Source organism: Alternaria rosae, assembly GCF_020736505.1.
Source record: "Alternaria rosae strain MPI-PUGE-AT-0040 chromosome Unknown BKA58scaffold_1, whole genome shotgun sequence".
Lineage (NCBI taxonomy): Eukaryota > Fungi > Ascomycota > Dothideomycetes > Pleosporales > Pleosporaceae > Alternaria > Alternaria rosae.
Genome location: NW_025763570.1, coordinates 1,098,810 through 1,118,821, shown reverse-complemented (window position 1 = coordinate 1,118,821; position 20,012 = coordinate 1,098,810). Strand labels below are relative to the sequence as shown.

General features: G+C 51.6%; 9 protein-coding genes across 9 annotated transcripts; 5 read left to right on the top strand and 4 right to left on the bottom strand.

Annotated features, from left to right (window-relative positions):
• Positions 1–125: 125 nt before the first annotated feature.
• Positions 126–2,297, bottom strand: BKA58DRAFT_6993 (uncharacterized protein). Its single transcript, XM_046175747.1, has one exon. The coding sequence runs from the start codon at positions 2,202–2,204 to the stop codon at positions 333–335; it is 1,872 nt and encodes a 623-aa protein (XP_046030600.1). The 5' UTR covers positions 2,205–2,297; the 3' UTR covers positions 126–332.
• A 222-nt stretch (positions 2,298–2,519) lies between these two features.
• Positions 2,520–4,075, top strand: BKA58DRAFT_396090 (tRNA-guanine(15) transglycosylase-like protein; the record flags this gene model as incomplete). The annotated part of the gene is made up of 2 exons (XM_046171339.1): positions 2,520–2,763; positions 2,814–4,075. 2 exons carry the CDS (start codon positions 2,520–2,522, stop codon positions 4,073–4,075), a joined length of 1,506 nt encoding a protein of 501 aa, XP_046030599.1.
• Positions 4,076–6,807: 2,732 nt separating this feature from the next.
• BKA58DRAFT_372043 (S-adenosyl-L-methionine-dependent methyltransferase) lies at positions 6,808–8,366 on the top strand. Its single transcript, XM_046169091.1, has 2 exons — positions 6,808–7,206; positions 7,266–8,366. The coding sequence occupies exon 2, from the start codon at positions 7,279–7,281 to the stop codon at positions 8,113–8,115; it is 837 nt and encodes a 278-aa protein (XP_046030598.1). The 5' UTR covers positions 6,808–7,206; positions 7,266–7,278; the 3' UTR covers positions 8,116–8,366.
• Positions 8,367–8,826: 460 nt separating this feature from the next.
• On the bottom strand, positions 8,827–9,402 carry BKA58DRAFT_433488 (uncharacterized protein; the record flags this gene model as incomplete). Its single annotated transcript, XM_046173194.1, has 2 exons — positions 8,827–9,190; positions 9,251–9,402. 2 exons carry the CDS (start codon positions 9,400–9,402, stop codon positions 8,827–8,829), a joined length of 516 nt encoding a protein of 171 aa, XP_046030597.1.
• Positions 9,403–9,786: 384 nt separating this feature from the next.
• BKA58DRAFT_445949 (major facilitator superfamily domain-containing protein) lies at positions 9,787–12,171 on the bottom strand (the record flags this gene model as incomplete). Its single annotated transcript, XM_046174168.1, has 9 exons — positions 11,772–12,171; positions 11,691–11,719; positions 11,258–11,641; positions 11,131–11,207; positions 10,981–11,079; positions 10,871–10,934; positions 10,681–10,816; positions 10,464–10,631; positions 9,787–10,412 (listed from the first exon to the last, which is right to left on the bottom strand). Exons 1-9 carry the CDS (start codon positions 11,881–11,883, stop codon positions 9,787–9,789), a joined length of 1,695 nt encoding a protein of 564 aa, XP_046030596.1. The 5' UTR covers positions 11,884–12,171.
• A 473-nt stretch (positions 12,172–12,644) lies between these two features.
• BKA58DRAFT_425511 (tryptophan synthase beta subunit-like PLP-dependent enzyme) lies at positions 12,645–15,020 on the top strand. The gene is made up of 7 exons (XM_046172932.1): positions 12,645–13,210; positions 13,267–13,459; positions 13,509–13,632; positions 13,683–13,834; positions 13,890–14,080; positions 14,129–14,298; positions 14,384–15,020. The coding sequence occupies exons 1-7, from the start codon at positions 13,018–13,020 to the stop codon at positions 14,948–14,950; spliced, it is 1,590 nt and encodes a 529-aa protein (XP_046030595.1). The 5' UTR covers positions 12,645–13,017; the 3' UTR covers positions 14,951–15,020.
• A 64-nt stretch (positions 15,021–15,084) lies between these two features.
• BKA58DRAFT_350021 (uncharacterized protein) lies at positions 15,085–16,286 on the top strand (the record flags this gene model as incomplete). Its single annotated transcript, XM_046168503.1, has 1 exon — positions 15,085–16,286. Exon 1 carries the CDS (start codon positions 15,474–15,476, stop codon positions 16,284–16,286), a length of 813 nt encoding a protein of 270 aa, XP_046030594.1. The 5' UTR covers positions 15,085–15,473.
• Positions 16,287–16,337: 51 nt separating this feature from the next.
• Positions 16,338–18,146, bottom strand: BKA58DRAFT_6917 (ASST-domain-containing protein). Its single transcript, XM_046175738.1, has 2 exons — positions 17,147–18,146; positions 16,338–17,072 (listed from the first exon to the last, which is right to left on the bottom strand). The coding sequence occupies exons 1-2, from the start codon at positions 18,002–18,004 to the stop codon at positions 16,389–16,391; spliced, it is 1,542 nt and encodes a 513-aa protein (XP_046030593.1). The 5' UTR covers positions 18,005–18,146; the 3' UTR covers positions 16,338–16,388.
• Positions 18,147–18,666: 520 nt separating this feature from the next.
• On the top strand, positions 18,667–19,314 carry BKA58DRAFT_306356 (histidine phosphatase superfamily; the record flags this gene model as incomplete). The annotated part of the gene is made up of 1 exon (XM_046167109.1): positions 18,667–19,314. The coding sequence occupies one exon, from the start codon at positions 18,667–18,669 to the stop codon at positions 19,312–19,314; it is 648 nt and encodes a 215-aa protein (XP_046030592.1).
• Positions 19,315–20,012: the final 698 nt, after the last annotated feature.

Here is a 20,012-nt window from a genome sequence, read left to right as displayed (position 1 = left end):
CTTTTCCGGGCTTGGCTTGGAAGAGAGACTCATTTGACGCATGGTTGCGAGTCATCGAGGACCGCGAGGTGGTGCGGTTCTTCACAACATTCACTTTTTGTGTTCCTTTACTTTTTCATTGATGCTTCTGGCTTGCTAGAACATTGAGGAAGGAGTTGGCGGTGTTTTAATGCGTTTTGATGTGTTGTGATGTGAGCAAGTGAGGTGAAGTGAAGTGACAGGAAGTGATATGAAGGTGAATGCAGTTTGAATTGAGAAGAGAGTGAGCGTAATCGCCACCTTTGACCATTGCGACCACCACTCTTCATGTTGATATCTGGGCCATGTACCTTCTAGTAGAATAGTCTCTCATAAGATTCTGAACGAGGCTTCTCCGGCAACTCCAATCTGTTCCAGAGCTCTAGAAGGGCTTCGTCGCCAATGTCACCAGACAAAGCCTTTTTGATTTCCTCAATCCGCGACCCGTAATATCTGGCATCATGAGCCTTGGCAGAATGATAGTTCTCGTAAAGTGTCTCGATGGTAGATTCAGGTGCTTTGTTTCTCTCTTGCCAGGCGTCAATCAGCGCTGGGATGCTGTCATAGCTGGCAATACTACTTTCATAATCGGCAATGCGGATACTCGCGAGGGTCTCGAACGAGGCAGGGGGGAGGAGGTCCTTGTTGCTTCGAGCGCATTGAGCGAGGGCATCGGCGCGGGATTGTTGGTACGCCAGCTCTAGCCAGTGTCTCTCCAAGTTGAGTTGGGTGACGCAACTTGCGTGCTGATCTGACGATAAATGCTTGTCATGAAACCTTTTTAGCTCCAAGGCGCGACGTTCGCACAGTGTCTTAGTGTCGTGTTCGAGCTGTGCCTTTGTATGTGTCTTTTCTAGTTCTCTGAACTCCCAAAGAATGAGATCCTCTTCCTCGACACAAATACCGTCTGTACACAGCCGCTGTATTTTCCGTTTCCCTTCTTCGTAATCTTTGTTGTGTTGATCGATTTTATTCTTTACTCTTTCCGCCTCCATCATCATGCTCCACAACACTCCGCCGCTGCTTAAGTCTCCAGTATACTTTTCGGTCGCTCCGAAAAACTCATGACCCTGACGTCGTTGTAGAGCTCTCTTTTGATAGTAGATGTTGAATGGATCGTCTGGATCATCCTGGTGAGTTTTGATGTGTTGGAAAGCACCTTCGGCCCAGCCTCGTGCTGACGGCTTGTGCCGCGCCCGGATGAAGTCAGCCCAAAACTGATCAATGTCAAGCTTTTCGGGCCAACCGTTCCTGATCAGAAGCGATGAGGTAATGTTGTGGGACGGCGGAAGGACGCGCCGATCAGCGGGGTTCGCGGCCACCCATGGTGTCCATGCTGTGCTCCGATATGCGTCTCTGATCCTCCTCAAGAAGGTTGGCGCATCAGTCCATCTCGTCCATCCACGGCTGTGCCTGTTCACCAAGAGACTTCCCGTTGAGTTGCTCCCTTCAAAGACAGGGGTGTCTTCCCATTTGCGACCAGATCTGTACTTTTCGTTCCTGTATGGATCTCGGAATTGAAACAAGCACCCATTGACCTGTGGCTGGTATTCAATCCACTCCTCTCCTTCATAGACCCTAATTGCATTCTTCCTAGTGTCATATTGGAGTTTCCAACTTCTGTAGAGGTCCCAGCCATCCCGGCCGCCATTGGTTAAGTGGACTGTTCCTGGACGCATGAGGTACGACGGGTCTTCGTCTGCTTCGGAAGGATCACAGCCGTAGCGCAAGAATTTATCTTTCCGGTAATCGACAAAGGTGCCACCCCATAGCCAACTGTCATCGTCGAGTAGTGTGGTGTCGACATATGGGAGGATCTCCATCAAGCGCAGGTCGGCTGGATCGCGCCTACAAGGACTGGCTGTAGAATTGATCTGGTGCGGGCCACGCTTGATAGAGTCATGCGGAATGAAAGAGGTATCTGCTAGAATGGTGTAGAGTTCGTCCATTAAGGTAGCGACCTCCTGAAGCTGGTCTTCGTTGTAGGTCTCGACGACCTGGACATCGACGTCATTGTCGTGAGATGATGGTGAACTTATGGTAGCGGAAGGGTGGTAGATGCGGTAGAAGCCAAGGAAAGCGACGAGAACTACGACGAACACGACCAATGGGTCTCGATATCGTTCTCTCGTGGTAGAGGCGCGTAGAGCCTGGCGAGGTGGCTCATCGTGGTCGTGCTTGGTCATTGGTGATGAAATGGTCAATCGCTGCTAGAGGCGGCTTCAGCAGTTCGTCATCACTTCTAATACGGCAACAGAAAGATTCTGCCATCATTTTGTACCTTCGCTGAGGACAGATGTAGAATTCAGAAGCAGTCGGACGCCTGACGCGGTTTGACACGCTTGCACGTGCGCGCATGCACATTTTCGACGATGAGTCGGCAGGAACGTGGACGCCCCACCATAGGCAACGACATTCGGAGTTGTATACGACAGCTGTTGCTTGTCGTGTGGACTGAGAGAAAGTTTCAGGCGTCTAACAGTGAGGTTTCCAGTCACACCATGTCTGACGGGGTCTCTACGAGGAAACTTGGTCAACTACCGGCTGAAATGCTCGATTTCACGCTCCTGAAGACGTCAGGCTCGCTTGCGCCGCGACTCGGCCGCCTGTCGTTCCCGGGACGCAAGAGTATCCTTACACCCGCCTTTATTGGCAACACATCCAGAGGCGTCATACCCCATGTGTCGCAGGACAACTTCCGACGGAGCGCCGATGTTGGCGGGGTCTACGTCGCGCTCGAGGACTGTGCGTACCCTCCCTCATATGTGCCACCAAGCACCGTTAACAGCATGCAGTTGTCGAGAAGCGCCCGCACAAGACTCCGCCAGTTTTCAAGTATGACGTGCCTGAGCCGTTGCGCAGGTTCATCGCCCTCCCCGAAGACACGCTCCTCATCCTGGGTGCGCGTCGCAATCCGCCCATAGCCAGCCCTCACGGTAATACAGACACCGAGATACGCCTTCTGACGTCGGTCGGCTTCACGACTCTCAGCTCTGAGTACTATGCCGCCGCGGCACGGAAGCTGCAACCAGACATCGTCGTGGGATTGGGGGATATACCAGTCGGGCAGGAAGCCATCAGCCTCAAGCGGAAGGACAGGATGAGCGACAGGACCGAGGTGTGGCTGCGTGACATAGTCGCCAAACAGGGCACTATTGGCGAGGGCGAGAAAGCATGGAGCATCTTTGCGCCCATCCTGCCCATCGAGCGCGACCTACAGTCATGGTATTTGGATCACCTCCTAGACGACATGGTGGACAAGATCAGCGGCCTTGCCGTCTACGACGCCTATCTACTTGATGACCTACCCGACGAACTTGATCACCTCCCACGACTATCCTTCCATGTCCCTGCCAGCCCACAGGAGCTTCTCCGCCACGTGCGCATGGGCGTGGACGTCTTCACCGTGCCCTTCCTCGCCGACGCGACCGACGCGGGTATCGTGCTCGACTTTACCTTCCCAGCGCCTGCCGGAGATAAGAACACAAGCACACGCCGCTCGCTGGGCATCGACATGTGGAGCGGTGACCATGCTTTGTCCGTTACCCCGCTATCCGAAGGCTGCACATGCTACGCGTGCACAAAGCATCATCGCGCCTTCCTCCAGCACTTGCTTGCCGCCAAGGAAATGCTTGGCTGGGTACTCATTCAGCTACACAACCACGCCATTCTCTCGGCCTTCTTCACCGGCATCCGCGCCTCCATCGAAGCGGGTACCTTCGATGCCGACGTAGCCGCTTTCGAGGCCTATTACGAACCTACGCTTCCCGAGAAGTCTGGCCAAGGGCCGCGAGTTAGAGGATATCAGTTCAAGAGCGAGTCGCATGATCCGCATAGGGAGAAGAAGAATCCTAAGGCTTTCAAGAAATACAACGAGGAGACAATTTTGAAGCTGAAGGCGGCCCGTAGCCAACAATCAGAGAAGAGACCAGCAATGACAGACGTTATTGACGACGAGGCTCTACTAGGCTTGGTCCAACTAGACGAGTATGTTGTGGATCCAGATCCGCATACGCATTTGAACGGCTTGAAGCTAGAAGACGATAAGAGAGCCTAAAACCCCAGGGTACTCCAAAGGATCATCCAAATACATTGCCTTCCCATTCCATACGATCCACTGCCTAATACTACGCGTCTCTAGAGTCCACCGCATTTATGACCACATTGGCAAGCTCACTACCCGTACGCGCATGGAACGCCCGCAGTCTGCCGCCTCTGGTCTCGCCTGGTGTCGCATAGCAAGATTGATCATATATCATCAGATAGAACATTTTCTCTATCAGATCCGGCGTCACCAATGGCCCATCGTCAAGTATATCTACATACATCCATGTGGTTATATAAATCTTTGTCCGGAACATCTTCGCCCCATGTGAACGAGCTTCGGCGTATGTTCCCTTCCAGATCAGCTTTGACGACACCGACATTCACGAACATTTCGACCATCGCGAGAACTTGGTACTGCTGGTCGGTTTCGCAAGTCCTTGAGAACAGAATGATTTCCGCGAGAGCTGTAAACTGGTCTTTGGCTGCTGTTTGCTGGACTTGCGTGGCGTTGTCTGAGGCGCTTGGGTTGGAAGGCGCTTCGGTCTGACCCATGGGCTATCATCGATCACCCTTTTCCGAATCCGTTCCCCGCTGCTAGGAACGAGGCTTGGCATGAACGGTAATCGCAATGGTATTTCAAGCTCTTTCGGGTTCTTGTATTGGGTTAGGCCGTTTATCAAATGCGACACTTCGGTGGCGCTGGCCGGCATCGCGAAGGGGCGACTGGTCCAGAGGAGGAGAAAAGGGTAGAACATCATCTCGGCGCCCGCAGGATTACTATGTTAGGTGATAGACAGTCGTGGACATCTTACTACCTGCCTCCTTATATGTAGCAGCACGCTGTAAGAGGACCTGTTTACCAGATCGCGTAGGCGGCACAGCAAGCATCGAAAGTATTGCTATCTTACCATGTTGTGCAAAATGCATGACTCTATGGTGACGCCAAGATTGCACGACATGCCAGAAGTAATGGTATCACAGCTGCCCGGACTACTTCACTCTTTCCGGCGTGATCTGACTATCGCAAACATTTTGTCACTGCAAATATGATACTCTTTGCGGCCCGTTCCATCCATTTTCGTTTGCTACTCGTCACATCCCATACTGAGCCAAAGTATCCTTTCATTCGGTATTCCGGTCTAGCGCTTGGAAACGTGTAGCCACCGGCATTTCACTCTTCACAGTATCAGCACCACGTTTCTAGGCGTACATGACCACGAAACATCGGCTACTCGTTACGAGAAGCAATCACCATAACAGCAAACAATATCAATGCACATAACCTTCTAACAACGCGAAGAACTTGTGTGTTGTCTACATTGAAACCCGCCATCACATGAACATGATGAGCAACACCCCTCCTGTGAATCCGTCACACGACGGCAGTCCACTATTCGTCTCTCTTGTATCCTAAATTCCCATTCCGGTACATCCGAACTCAGTTATACGGGTACTTCGCACATGATATGCAGATTAGTGAATGATATTCTCACACTTCCAGCAATGGAAATGCGAGCACGAGGCGCACTGAGCTGGGTGGTCGTTCGCCACATTATCACTACCGCATTGGTGGTAGTTCCAGCTGTAGGATACGTAGTCTACTAGACATTTGATAAAGGAGGTTACTGGCATACTAACTGTTACTCTAGGGTCGTTTACGTGGTGAGGATTAGTGATATCGGCGCTGTATTGGATGAGATGAATATCGGGATGGTTTCCGAAATACAATATGTAGGTAGGGGTGAACGGCCTGTTTGTAACAGTGTTTTTGGTGTTTGATCTAATGTGAACAATCGAGATGGAACTTTGTGAGTGCATCGTGTTGGTAAGATCAACATCACGCCTCTTGGTGTGAGTGAATAGGATCATCAAAGTGAATTCTACAGGACATGACGAGCATGCTACTGCCCCGGTCTCCCTCATTAATGCCGATGAAGTCAAGATATAGGCAACAGAGTTTATGTAAACTTTCTCCTTGCGTATCAATTTCGGATTCGCAGTGTCAATGTAAGAGATCAACGCCGTCAACTTCTCTTCTTCTTGGCCTCTGATCAGCTCCATACATCAACGGTCATGGATCCGATGTATTTGCTGAAAAGCTCGCATTTCTATGTTTTGCGCAGTGACCGATTTCGCCTTCGATGAGAGTAATAAGGTAAGAATGTCGGAGTGGTGAAAAATGTAGTAAAGATACTGCACAACCTTATTTACTGGGCAGTTATGTCATAGGCCAATAGGCCTGAGAAGTGGATGGAAGTGATAGATGTCTCGGCGAATGTAGCGACTGATCTCGGCGTGGGTGGCTAGGACGATCGCGGCGTTTTGGCATCGTTCAGCTTGGAGATGGTCATGGAGATACTGTACTGGCGCCTGTATCTGGAATCTCTTCGTTGGAGTTAATGTGTGTTTTCTCAGCCAAGGCTAGCTTGGCTATCTCAAATTAATTGGTCTTGAATGTATAGTCGGTGGTTATCACAATGCATCCACTGCTTTGCTCTCATCGCTTAAGCAGATGCATGAGAAGTGCCTCAGCGGGAACGGACTCTGATATGACAAAATGGCCAAGGCGCCGAACAAGTGTGACATCTCCGTTCGAGCGCATTTCGAACGTCGAGAAGAAGGTTTGATAGGCGACGTAGACCTCGCCGTTAGTGTAAAGTTTATCTGTAAAAAGCACATGTCTATTCAGTCGGCCCGTGAACCCCCACAGAACCCTTTGTTTCATACGTCTTGGGCTGGCGCATGCACGATGCTGAAGCCGATGGTTTGATTACGAGGGAGCCGTGTTGATCGATGGGTCCCCAACACGTATGTATTGCGAGAGTTGTGGCGAAAGACACACCGAGGCCGCTTCTTGTGTATTGCCCTCCCCCTGTTCTAAAGCTTAGCGTGCGTAGCTGTCGGGCCTCATTGTGGTCTTTGACTAGAGATAATTGGAAGCAGCTATAGCTGTATGACGTTACCGTCAGACCGAAGATCCAAGAAACGGCGGATTGTCGGAGCTTCCCCGCGCGGTATACAATGGAAGTAAGAAGATAGGATCTGCCGGCTCGTACGAAGTAGCAACGCGTCGCTCTCCCGCAAGCGCCTATCACAACATATTCTACGCATATAACTTGACAGTACTGAGCGCGTCCGATCCTGCCGTCTCATCTTCAGTCTCGGAATATCACCTCTTTCATTTGCTTAGAGCTACTTACAACTTTATTCATCATGTCTGTTCTCACTACTACTCCCGACGAGCCCACCAAATGGGGTACAGCCACAGCAACAACAGCAGATCGCTACAGCCGCACCAATACGATGCAGCGTGGCTACGGCCATGCCCTAACAGCCATGATGAACATTTCGAAAGGCCAACACGTCCTCGTGGCCGCCTGCGGTCCCGGAAGCGACGTTCTCGACATTGCCCAAATTGTAGGCCCGACTGGGAAAGTCGTAGGGTTTGATCTAGACAAACATAGCATCAAGCGGGCGCATGAGGCCCTGGAGGAGCATCCAGACCTCAAGTCCTACGTAGAGCTCCACGTCGCCGACGTGCACGATCTTTCCATGTTCGCAGGACGGAAATTTGACGCTATACACTGCAACATGTCATACCATTGGTTCAGCAACAAACCTTTGTTCCTCGCTCAAGCCGCCACTCTATCCAAGCCCGGCACTGCTATTGGCATCGCAACTCAGGACGGCGTATTCCGTCTACCTATACAGGACATTCGCGATGACGTCTTAGCGGAACTGGGCGAGCCTACAGATAATTTCATATGGCCTTCGACGCTGCCGGAGCTACAACGCGACCTGAGCGCCGCCGGTTTTGGCGATGTGAAGGTATCGCGCGGGTTTGGCACGCGTGCGCTCGAGAGTATGGAAGCGCTGTGGAATTGGACGAACGATAGCACAGGGAACAGGTATGGCTACCACTTGGCGGGTGAAAAGGCGGAGCGGATGAAGGAGATGGTGATAGATAGGTTCCGTGGTTTGGCTTTGGAGGATGGGCGCGTGATTTTGCAGTTCAAGCATCTATCTGCGGTGGCCTACTATGGGCGCTGATGTGTAAGCATTTGGCTCATGAGACCCTCGATAGCTCACGAAACTCTGAATCTGCACAAGGTGTCGGCGCACGCGTTTTGTCATTAGTGTGTTCGTGATTTGCGGCTGAGTTGTGACGTAACCGCGTGACAGCCTTGATGAAAGTGGAGAGGTCGAGGGTATCGCGATCAGTTTGACTGAGAGCTTATCGGATGATATTTTCAGAGCGATGTGGCTTCTTCGTCATGCCTTGTGCAGATACATTGAGGGCGATCGAGTGTTCAAGATATACTGAACATCAGCAAGCTGAGGTGCAACGGAGGGCTCGTGCGCGGCCCCACCATCTTCGCCTTGGCTGATCTGCAACCCTCCGTCTGTCCTCACGAGTGTCCGACACTATGATGCATTGACGGTGTTCTTACCATCTCCTGGCTAGTTACGAATGCGGATCCTGACACTGACGACCGACCCAGCGTCAACTTCGCATAATGTTGTAGATGGCCGTCCGCCGGAAGAAGCGCCCCTGAACTCACCAGCCCGTTCATTGACTGGAGACCGTCGAATCCTTGGAGATGTCTAGATGAGAGGATACATCGAGCAGACCAAACGTACATAAATTATGTCAGCAAAACGATTACATCTAATGCGGGACATGCCATTGATAATTGAATCAAGTAGATCCTCAATCGTCTAGGCTACATCAGATGCTATACCAATCACCCTTCGTTTCGCCTACACAACTGTAGCGTTCCTCAGAGGCCAGTTAATTCCCTTATCAGCGGCCCCAGTATTTCCCAGCCCGGCACAGTTATACAGCCCGACCGGGTTATTCTGCACAGCTCTTAGATACTGTAGATCTACACATTGCTGCGTACCGGTGCTAGCAGCAAGAGCAATGCGCCCATCAGCCATGGCGTTCCAGGTCTGCTGTTCACTTCCAGCAACACATTCGCGGAGGTAGATGTTGGCCATGTCTTTCCAGCCTGACTTCGGCCCAGCGTCCATGCAGAGGGTTGTGGATGCGAGCTGGATGGAGGTTGCGTTATTAGGCGACTTGATGTACCATGATTGCGCTGGGGTAGACGTGAGGGTTTGCCTGAGACATACATTAGTAGAATGTATTGGCACGAGAAGGAAAAAGAGATATGGGTCTTACACCACGAGTGTTGCTCCCGTGGCTCGTGACTTTGGTACAACCACGAATTTGGCATCTTGCGCCGATGTTATGTACACCGTACGGTAGCCTTCTGGTGCTTGAGAGAGGCCGATTGCGGCCAGTGCGAGAGCGATGAGAGTGGTGGTGAGCATATTTGTGATTTCTAAAAGTCTCAGTGAGATATCATGATGCTACTCATGTTTGGAGATGTGGTCAACTGATATAAGACTATAATTTTGAACGACATTATGGAATTAATGTGTAATTAGGCTTCGTTGTCCGGCTGCTCTCTATGCTTGACAATGAAACAAGCACTTATAGTAATTGTGCGGGGCATTAGTGGTACTTGTTCAATGTGGGGTCAGTATGCTGGGGTGTGTAGTAAGGACACCACGGATGGTAATCTATTATTTACCCGGCACCCATCCTCCGTCGTCGGTAGTTGCAATCGTCGTTGGATCTCACAGATCCGGAAATGGCTCATCGTGTTGTATCATTCGTCTCGCCGTTCCCTCCGATACTCCTGATCAAAACTTTTACGCAGAGGAAGTTGTGCCGCGCTTTTCCTCATCTCTCTTCTTGCCTTCTTCTTTCAATTGAGCATCGTCCTTTCTGCACAACTCCACCTGAGGCATCAAGAACCAAGCAGCCATGAATGCGAGCGCATTAAGCACTGCGCCGACGATGAAAACAATCCGAAAGCCGTGCTGATAAGCGGATGCAAGTGCAGCCCTGACGAGATCGGTACGCTCTTGGCCAGCTGACTCCCGGAACATGTCTGGTGAATTAAGCAACAACTGGATTTCTGGCCTCGAAAGCCCGTATGGGACTAGCGATGATCGAATCGCGTTGTTGATCACAGTGCCTGAGATCGCTAGGCCAAGGGTGCCGCCAAGGTTGCGTACGAAGTTGCGCGTCGAAGTGACGACAGCCATGTGTTTACGCTCCACCCCCGCTTGAACGGCGATGAGTGAGGGTTGCAGTGTGTTACCAAGCCCAAGACCAGCGAGCAGGCCATAGCCTATCTGCTTTCCGAGAGACGGGCTATCGAGTGTCGATATCAGGCCCAGACCAATCGCCCATATCGCCCAGCCTACCAGTAGACACTCTCTGTAACGACCGGTCCAGTGTACAACGAGGCCTGACAGGGTGCTGAAGAGAGCTTATGAGAAAGTCAGACACAGACCGATGTGAATGGAAGACGGTGTCTTACTTTGTGTGAGCGTGATAGGGAGTAGTAGTGCTCCTGACTTCACGGCTGAGTAGCCATAGACCAATTGGTAGAATGAAGGAATGTAGTAGACCTGAACAAGAAAGTTCCAGCCGTTCACGAACATGGTTAGCGCAGCGCCGTTGACGACTTTGGATGTGAAAATGGTCACTGGTATGAGTCAATACAAAGCTTTGCATGATGCCTGGGTGAAACCTACTCGGTATCAATGGCACGCTGGTGCCTTTCCATTGCCATATGACGAACAAAGCCGAGACTACAATGCCTACTACCAGAGTTGCAACGACATGCACTGATCCCCAAGCAAAGTCTCCCCCAGGCCATGTCAAGGCGAGCTAGGATGGTTAGCCTTGGCTAGAATGGATGGTTGATGGCATCGCGCAACATACCACGAGCAACGCAGACCCAGCCAGGGCTAAAAACGCCCCGAAAAAGTCGATTGCTGATATTTTCCTGATAATGTCAGTGTTTGCCATGAGCGAAGGTAACTAGTACCGACCGTTTCCAACTACCGTCGACCTTTCTGAGTGGCATGAAGAACATGACGGAGCCAGTGGTAAGAACACATAGGAACAAGTTGAGCCGGAAGATCCACCTCCTGCAACCGGCTTAGTTTTGTGTTGATTGGATGTCAGTACAATGTGCATACCAAGAATCGTGGCTTTGGGAAGCGAGTGCCCCACCTATTACTGGCCCGATACCATTCGCCAGAGCTACTACAGATCCCTAGGATGACGTGAGCGGTATACCGTAGGCTGCATTACAACACCACTTACGAGGATACCCTGATACTTTCCCCTTTCGCGTAGAGGCACAATGTCCGATACGATCATCTGCGCGACCGTCATGAGGCCGCCACCTCCTACGCCCATGAATGCACGGAAGACGATCAGCTGAAGAGCGGACTGTGCCAGGGACGCAGCCAGGGAGCCGAAAAAGAAGATGCCAATGCCTATAACCAAGAGTACCTTGCGGGACCATATGTCGGAAAGGCGTCCGTATAGGAGTTGGAATGACGTGGACGTCAAGAAGTAGGCGCCTGCAATCCAGGCGCTCTCGTTGCTGGCGTTGAGATCCTTACTGACGATGGTCAAGCTAGCTGCAAGTGTGGTTTGATCCATCAAGGCCAGCAAATCAACGCTCGCGCAAGCAAGGAATATCTACTAATACGTAAGTACCGAAAGCAATCATATCCGAGTGTGTACCCACTGTGATGATCGTCTTGACGGGTACATAGTCTTTGGAGTATGGAGTTAGCAAAATTCGGAATGTCATCTGCGCATACCGTACTGGTCTGTTCGTTGAATTCTGGAGGCTGTTTTGGCGCTTGAACAGAAGAGGCTTCTGCAAGAGAGTTTTCCGCTGTGCTCATGGCAGCCCGGGGCTGATCTTTGGTCGCCATGGTTCAGAAATGTTCGACCGTCTGTATTCACGTAGTCTGTGGTGTCTTGGGATGGCCTGATAAAAGAATAGCACGACTCAACATGGGCCAAGCTCGACAGATATGACCACGACTCGAAGCGGTGGAGACAACGTTGGTGCAGATGCCAACGCGGTCTGGGACCGCAATCTGACATGTAGTACTCAACCTGGTCCATCGACGCCGATCAGTTGATCTTCCACTTTGTGTATACTTCCGAAAACGTAAGACGTAAGGAGCCGAATACATCCTTGCAAAGTACGCGATGCAAACTAGATGTGTAACGGTCTACGCTCGTGCGCTAGCTTCTTGGGTCCTGTTGGCTGCCAAAAGCTCTTATGCCTAGGCAATATGACTGACAGCTACCAGTGATTTGCAATAACCAATGCGATGCAAAAGCGAGGGCACACCACAGCGTCGCAGCATGTCCAGTTCGTGGGGCGCTCACCGGAAACGCTGTTGAGTACAATGAGGGCGACTATGCGCGTGTGGTCCATGCAGGGGCGGGCCTCGGTGAAGAATTGCGACGTCTGCACGTCAAATGTGCTCTCATACCCTGTCGTCGTGTCAGGCAGACAGATGGCGAGGTTTGTGACATCCGGAACTCCAGAACACCCGCGGGCTGGCCCATGTCGCGTCAACGCTAGTACGGAAACACACTAGCACAAGCGCGTCTCGTCCTGACTCGCCGCCATCAATGTGCTCAATGTGCCTCAATGTGCCTCGAAACCATCTATGACCATCACCATGCCATCCAATGAACCCCATCACGGAACTTTTTGTGTTGCGCGCTCGTCCGTAAACTATAGTTATACGTCTTGGCCTTTGCGGGATGTCCCTTGGCTGCAGCGGGAATCCTACCGTACGAATCCCACTTCGGTTTTAATTTCGCTCCAGCACTAGCACCCATGAAGTGACACCGATGAGCACCTTCGTCGTCGCAACTTGCATGATACCCACGCAATTACATCCTGGTGCTGTAGATCTTTTGGTTCAATATCGACTTTGACGGGCAGGTTCCGATGTATCACCGCGAAAGCACTCAGATAAAGAGCAGTCCGCTCCAGCGCTCGGGCTTTACTCGCACCGTGTCGTACAGCTTTTGTTCACTTCAACATGGTCTCACGGAATTATTTGAACGCCTACTCTGGGCCCGATGCTCTTCAAAATTACTTTGATCCTGACCGCACACCTATGATTCCTCTCGTTGAGATTCCACCAAGCTTGAATCCGTACTACAACGATGGTGTTAGGATACATGCGAAGATGATGTCTATGCATCCCTCAAACAATGTCAAGATTATGCCCGGTATGTGCGAAGTAATCGAGCATAGTCAGCCGCGTACATCGCTAATACAACACCAGCGTTGAACATGTTGACCAAAGAGGTCCACCCGGAGAAGTCCAAGACAGTAGTTGAGTACAGTTCGGGATCTACTGTCATATCTCTAGCATTGGTATCTCGTATCAACCACGGGATACAAGATGTTCGCGCCTTCTTGAGTAACAAAACTTCGGCTCCAAAACTTAGGCTCATGCAATTCTTTGGGCTGGACATGTATGAGACGGAATCATTTGTGTCTCGAAGTCATCTAACCCACTGGCAGTACGCTTTTTGGCGGTCCTTCCCAACCAGAACCACATGACGAACGCGGCGGCATACATCGAGCTAGAATCATGGCCGAAAAGGATGAAGCAATTCTCAACGTCAACCAATACGAAAACGACGCAGTAAGCTACCCACTGCCTTTAGTCGACACGGTAGACGCTGACTTCTCAAGAACTGGCAATCGCACGTCAAATGGACCGGACCGCAAATCCATCAACAACTACCAAACATCCGTCTCATGTGCGCAGGCATGGGTACGTCTGGGACGATGACAGGGCTCGGCCAATATTTCAAGTCGGCGAAGCCGTCTGTGGTTCGATTAGGGTGAGTCAATCCATGTTCACCGTTTTATGGAGATGTAGCCTGACCAAGTGCCCAGTGTGTGCACCGCCGCCGGCGATCGAGTTCCAGGACCTAGATCTCTCGCTCTTTTGAGCCCTGTCGAGTTCCCATGGCGCGACTCCGTCGATGCCATTGAGGAGGTGGGGTCCAATGATGCTTTCAGTCTATCCCTGGCGCTCTGCCGCGCAGGTCTGATCTGCGGTCCATCCTCAGGGTTCAATTTGCAAGGCAAGTGGAACCATCTGGCAGTGCAAGTATAGTCGCTAACATCGTTAGGGCTTTTCAATTATCTCAAAAAGCGAAAGAATGATGGCACATTGTCCGACCTGGCCGATGCCAATGGCATCATCGACTGCGCATTCGTGGCCTGCGATGGCCCATATCAGTACATCGATGAATATTTCGACAAGCTTGGAAGTTCCGCCTTTCGACCTATACACAACGAGGTAAGAGAAGCTTTTGCTCTTGGTACTTTTCGCGGCTGGCCCTTATGCTGGCCCACTTCACCGACCATAGCTAACATGACTGCAGAATCTCACCGCAGTCGACCTGTACCGCTACGACGAAGCATGGGAACTCACACCTACACGAGCGCTATCGCAGTTTGCCGATTCTGTCGACAGGGACAATGGTGCCGTCCTGCTCGATCTGAGGAAGCCAGAGGACTTCGTCACTAGTCACATCCCAGGATCGTATAACCTACCGCTACAAAGCCTAAATGCCTCCACACCAAGCCCGTTCTCGGATGCCGCGGTTCTCGAGAAGCAATGGAAAGAGTTGGAATCAACATTCACCAACGAGCGCATCAGTGCGCACGACCTTGCTGGCAAAGATGTATATATTGTCTGCTACGGCGGTGACACGGCCCGCGTTGCAACGAGTGTGCTCCGCGCCAAAGCCATCTCAGCAAGAAGCGTCAAAGGTGGCATCACCGCATTGCGGGAGGAGCTTCCGCATCTTCAGATGACCGAACGTGGGAGAGGTTTGGTACAGCAAGATTGGCTGAAGTCCCCGGATATCGCCGTGACAGAACTACGAGCCGATTCGTTGTCTCCGCAAATCCGGGGTGATGATGGGATTGCGGTGCAGGTCAGGTAGCGATAAATTCCAATAAGTCGAGAACATTCGCATAACAAATGCTTCCAAAAATCAAACTCATGAGCCTCAACTCTTTTGCGACGCATCACAACTTGACAGCTCTTGATGACGCACACAATGCACGGGTGATGTTTGTGCAATTCCTCTAGTCCACTACGGCACTAGCGTCGGCGATTGAAAGTGCAAAAGCTGTACTCCGCGCCTCCACCGCGCTGGCATTAAGCTCTTAGGCGTCCAGACAGTCCGGCCTGGCCTATACTCATCCGCCCGAGAACGTCGACTAGTCGTAAAATGACTGTCTCAACGTATAGACACAGGTTACACACACAAATGCGGCATGGCATCTAGGCCGACTGCAGCGCATCATTGCGGATTTTGAACTCGTAAGTCCGGCTGGAGCCAAACTCTCACGAAGGGAGGAAACGTATATTACAGTGGCTTTGAGCCCGCTTTGAGCCATGTTGAAGTCACCGCGACACTCTCCTTCTTATCTTGGTTGAAACAAATCCCTATATCACCCACAATGCAGTCCATGGCCAAAGAAATTGCTCTTATCACCGGGGCGAACAGCGGCATAGGATTTGAGATCGCTCACCAGCTCCTTAAACGGGGTCGTTATCACGTCCTCCTTGCCTCACGATCGACTACGAAAGGGTCGGCCGCCCTCGAAGACCTACAAGCACGCAAGCTGTCAGGTAGCATCGAGCTCGTGCATCTGGATGTGCAAGACGACGACCACATCGCGCAAACCGCAACGCTCATTGAGAAGAAGTACGGCAAACTCGACATCCTCTTCAACAATGCTGCAGTCGCGCTGCCTGAAGGCTTAACGGAGCGCCAACGCTTGGCCACGGCTTTCGATGTGAACGCAACGGGCCCATGGCTTCTCACCAATGCACTTGTTCCGTCGCTGAAGAAGAGTAAGAATCCGCGCATCATCAACATCTCGTCAGGAGCTGGATCAATCGGTCGCCGTCTCTCCCCCGAGAGCCCAATGTACAAGATCCAAGCCGTTCCATACCGCGCTAGCAAGGTCGCCTTCAACATGCTTAGCTCGTGTATGTATGTAGAGTATGGGCTGGGTGTTCCTCAGGTGGACTTTGAGAATGCTGGAAAAGGCGATGCTGAGGCTGCAGAAGAGGAAGGCAACGTCAAAATGAAGGTATTCTGCTACGACCCTGGCTTCACAGCTTCGAATCTAGGCCCTCACAACAAGGTGGAGTTTGGTGCAAGGAGTGCGGAGGACACTGTGAAGAGCATTATGGAACTTGTTGATGGGAAGAGAGATGAGGAATGTGGCAAGTTTATCCATAATACAGGAGGTTACCCATGGTAGGCTGAGAGTATTATGAACTATCGATTACTATGTATGCATGCATAATGCATCGACTATTATCCTACGGGTGTCCACTTCGTGTTTCTACTGTTCACGCATCGCCTAACACATCTCCGATACTGCTGCGACTTGCGAGACACCAGTCTCAATCTCCTCGCCACTTGCCTCTACCCTCACGAACCCAAGCTTCCGCCCTACAGCTGCCTTGGTCTCGAAACCAGACTTCTCAACGCTGGCGACCTTACTCAAGGTTTCGTTGAATGCACCGCCGAACACGTCCCATGTGTGAACTTCCGTGGCACCATTCCAGCTCATGTAGACTTCTGTGCCGTTGCTCGCCTTGCAGGCGTACACATCAGGCTTGGTGATCGGCTTACCAACCCACGGGGCTTTGTAGGCGCGGTAGCTCTGCACCTTCTCGGGTTCTCCCCATTTCACAGTCAACACGACATCGCCATCCTGGTCGAACTCCTTCAGAGTCGGGACGCTGCCATATCCCATGATAGAGTGGTTGGAGGGGAGGACTTCCATGTTGCCTTGGCTGACCGAGTAGATGACATCGTCTGGGTCAGCGAGCTCTTGTAGCAATGTGGCAGTCATCGTGCGCTCATCGATGGACATGAAGATTCCGGTAGTTTCGTTGACATAGGATACAACGGCACTGTTGTCGTTGTTGAAGAGAGAGATCGTGGTGGTGTTGGGCAAGCGAGACGGGTGGATACGCGCGTCATGTTGGTAGCAGAAAGAGAGACCGTTCTCAAGGGTGAAGTCGCCTCCAGAGTATCCCTAGGGGTCCATTAGCATGGCGCTCGCCACTGGTGTGTGCGGTCAGCAGGATGGGAACGGGGATGAAAACTTACATTCAAAGTCCATGCCACGGTGCCGTTTTGGTAAACCTTGTAGATGGAGCAATAATGTCTTGAAGAGAGCAAGTAACTTCCATCCTCAAATCTTTCGATGGAGTTGATGTGGAACGGGCCCCAAGGGTAACTACTGTTCTTGCCTAGCTCACCAAGCGGATATGTCGGCACAGCGCTTTCGAGCGAAATCTGATCCACGTGGTCAAGGTGGCTCCATTGCCAAAGAATTTCGCTGTTCGTGACGTTGAGCTCGAGCGCAATGGAATCCACAACCCATCCGTCCTTCGGGCCGCCGATGGATGATAGATCCCATGGGGTAACATTCACGGCGGCGATGAACATCGTACCCTCAGGTGTGATAAGGTTCTCGTGCATATCAACCCAGCTGAAAGGTTGGTACTGGGTAGGATCGTACAGCGGGTAGATGCTCTCGAGTGGGTATGTTTCGTTCCAAAGAGTGACGTTGTAGATGCTCTCGTATTGCTGGTTGAGGATGTAGATTACCCCATACCCGAAACCCCAAGGCTCGGTAAGTGAGATCCCACTGAAGTATGCCAGTACGGGTTCGCCGAAGAGCTCAGATACTCTGAAGGCGGCGTAGTCGCCATAGCCAGACTGCCAAACCAAGTCGCCATCTTCTTGGAAGATGTTCAGACTGTAGTTATGAGCCCCACGTCCACTTTGAGGGAAAGTAATCACCCCCGGTGAGGTGTCGCCAGTCTTGTTGACCGACAGTACCGGAGGCTCGAATCCGGGGCGAGACTTGAAGGTTTGCCATGGCCAGGCTGAGGTTGAATTGTTCTGCGCATGGACAAAAATGGACGCCAGCGAGGCGAGAACCATGCTATAAAACCGCATAGTGTATTGGAAAGAGAACAACTACCACGGAAGCTTAGAGGCAGAAGGTAGTGAAGTCCTCGATTTGCATGCTCTTATAGGCCCCACGGCACGCCCCGAAAACACGTCGTGTACCCACCATCAGCGTCAGGTTACTGCACCTATGCCATGGCCCATAGACACTCGCAGAATTTTCTTATACCTTGTCGCAGTACGAGCATTCTGCCTAAAAAAAATGTTGACGTCGTACGTGCGGTGTTCGCGATTGGCTCCGGCGAAGTAGGTGGTGGAGAATCTTATCAATCTCATCTTATCAGATGCAGATCAATGCAACATCCGATAGCGGAGATCGTTCGGTGGCCTTGGCATCGATGACGGTGGGTGCAGCCATCTCCTGAACAAGTTCCTGCGCCGTTGAAGGGGGCCCGGCTGCAGCTGCATGCCTCGGACATGTGATGGAGAAGCAGCGAATCCAGCAATCTTGCCAGTAGCTCCGGAGCGCGTTCACAAAGGAAGTTGACGACGATATGTGCAATGACGTGGAAGCTGAGCGCGCAAGAGCGGAGCTTCGAAGACTCAAGCGCTGCTAAGCCTTTGGGCCTTCTTATCGATAACCCTGAATGCCCATCTCCAGTGCTTCCACCTTTGACACCTGCGTCATCCACTTGCCTGCACAAAAGATCATGACAGCGCTTATGCATATCATACGCCATGGCGAAGCACTGCACAATGTTCAGCGCGGCTATCCGCACCGAGATCCGCCGTTGACGAAAGCCGGCAACGTCTCCACCAAACGCGTCAATCTCACTGTTCAGCCAGATCTGATCCTCATTTCGCCGATGACCCGCACCATAGAAACTGCGATGAACATGTTTCCATCCTTGACAGAGGCAGGTCCTTTCCACATCCCCGTTCAGATCTGGCCCGACCTTCGAGAAGCCAACGATGCCGTCTGCAACAAGGGTTTGTCACGAAAAGAGCTAGCGTCAAAGTTTCCACCATTCGACTTCTCCGAGTGCAATGAAGAGTGGGATTATCCCGAGCATAGCATCGAAGGCGCTACTGATCGTGCTGAGAGAGTAAGAAGAAGACTTAAAGATATTTCTGCGACGTATAGCAACATCGCTATCATCACGCATCGGGGTATCAAGGCTTTCCTCGTGAAGGGCAAACGCTTTGGACTAGCTGAGACGCGTTGCTACCGCTTTGCTACGGATGAAGAAGCCCAAAGCGACAACATTAGGCGAGGAATCAATAGTGATACGCTCGAGGAGCAGGACTTTGGACCCACAGTATTGATCTTGGAAGAATCGCAGCGAAAGGCTCCGTAATACTCCGAGGGTATTATCCGCGTCGCTTGAACCCCAATCTTGAGAAGGCATTTGAAAGTCCAACGCTATCAGTACCCATTGCTGTGAAAGCAGGGGACACGGTCCGTGACCCACAAGCTTGGTGAATCACCACCGATCGCTGGATCGTGGCGCGGAAGATCTGTGTTTGCATTTCGGCAAGAACTTGACATGGGCAGGGGGTGACATGGTCTACAATTCCGCGCCACGAACAGCTCTGGGTCTCACCTGACTGCTATGAGAGCCGTTTCCACTAACCATCGAGTCCCGAATCGCCTCTATTGAGGAGACCTTCGGCCACCACTGTTCAACCTCGACCTGTCCTTTCACCATCAATGGCCAAATCTCAACGCACCCGCGTTTTGTCTGCAACCATGGACAATCAGCCCCAGACTGTCCAGACTTGGTCACTTAAAACCTCCATCGAAGATCTGTGCACGAGGCGGACCGCCAACTACCACTCTCGAGGCCTATCTATATCGACATGACACATTCACACTACTGGCCAAGATCGCAGCCGATCCATACCACAAGACACATATCCAAGGTCCCAAGGCCAGTCACTCGCGACGAGTAATCTTCAGTCCTAACGTCAGATAAGAACGATACAACAAAGATAGTCCACTAGGTACGTTCCGTGCAGCCGCCAAATCCAAAGCCTCGAGCGAGAACGGCCCTGT

Bases quoted from the DNA above. Each gene is read 5' to 3' on its own strand.
- BKA58DRAFT_425511 (XM_046172932.1), top strand. From the start codon at position 13,018: ATGGTCTCACGGAATTATTTGAACGCCTACTCTGGGCCCGATGCTCTT. The intron at 13,835-13,889 runs GTGAGTCAATCC...CCAAGTGCCCAG, and splicing joins CCGTCTGTGGTTCGATTAGG to TGTGTGCACCGCCGCCGGCG. The intron at 14,081-14,128 runs GCAAGTGGAACC...TAACATCGTTAG, and splicing joins CTCAGGGTTCAATTTGCAAG to GGCTTTTCAATTATCTCAAA.
- BKA58DRAFT_6993 (XM_046175747.1), bottom strand. From the start codon at position 2,204: ATGACCAAGCACGACCACGATGAGCCACCTCGCCAGGCTCTACGCGCC.
- BKA58DRAFT_6917 (XM_046175738.1), bottom strand. From the start codon at position 18,004: ATGCGGTTTTATAGCATGGTTCTCGCCTCGCTGGCGTCCATTTTTGTC. The intron at 17,073-17,146 runs GTAAGTTTTCAT...ATGGACCCCTAG, and splicing joins CCGTGGCATGGACTTTGAAT to GGATACTCTGGAGGCGACTT.
- BKA58DRAFT_372043 (XM_046169091.1), top strand. From the start codon at position 7,279: ATGTCTGTTCTCACTACTACTCCCGACGAGCCCACCAAATGGGGTACA.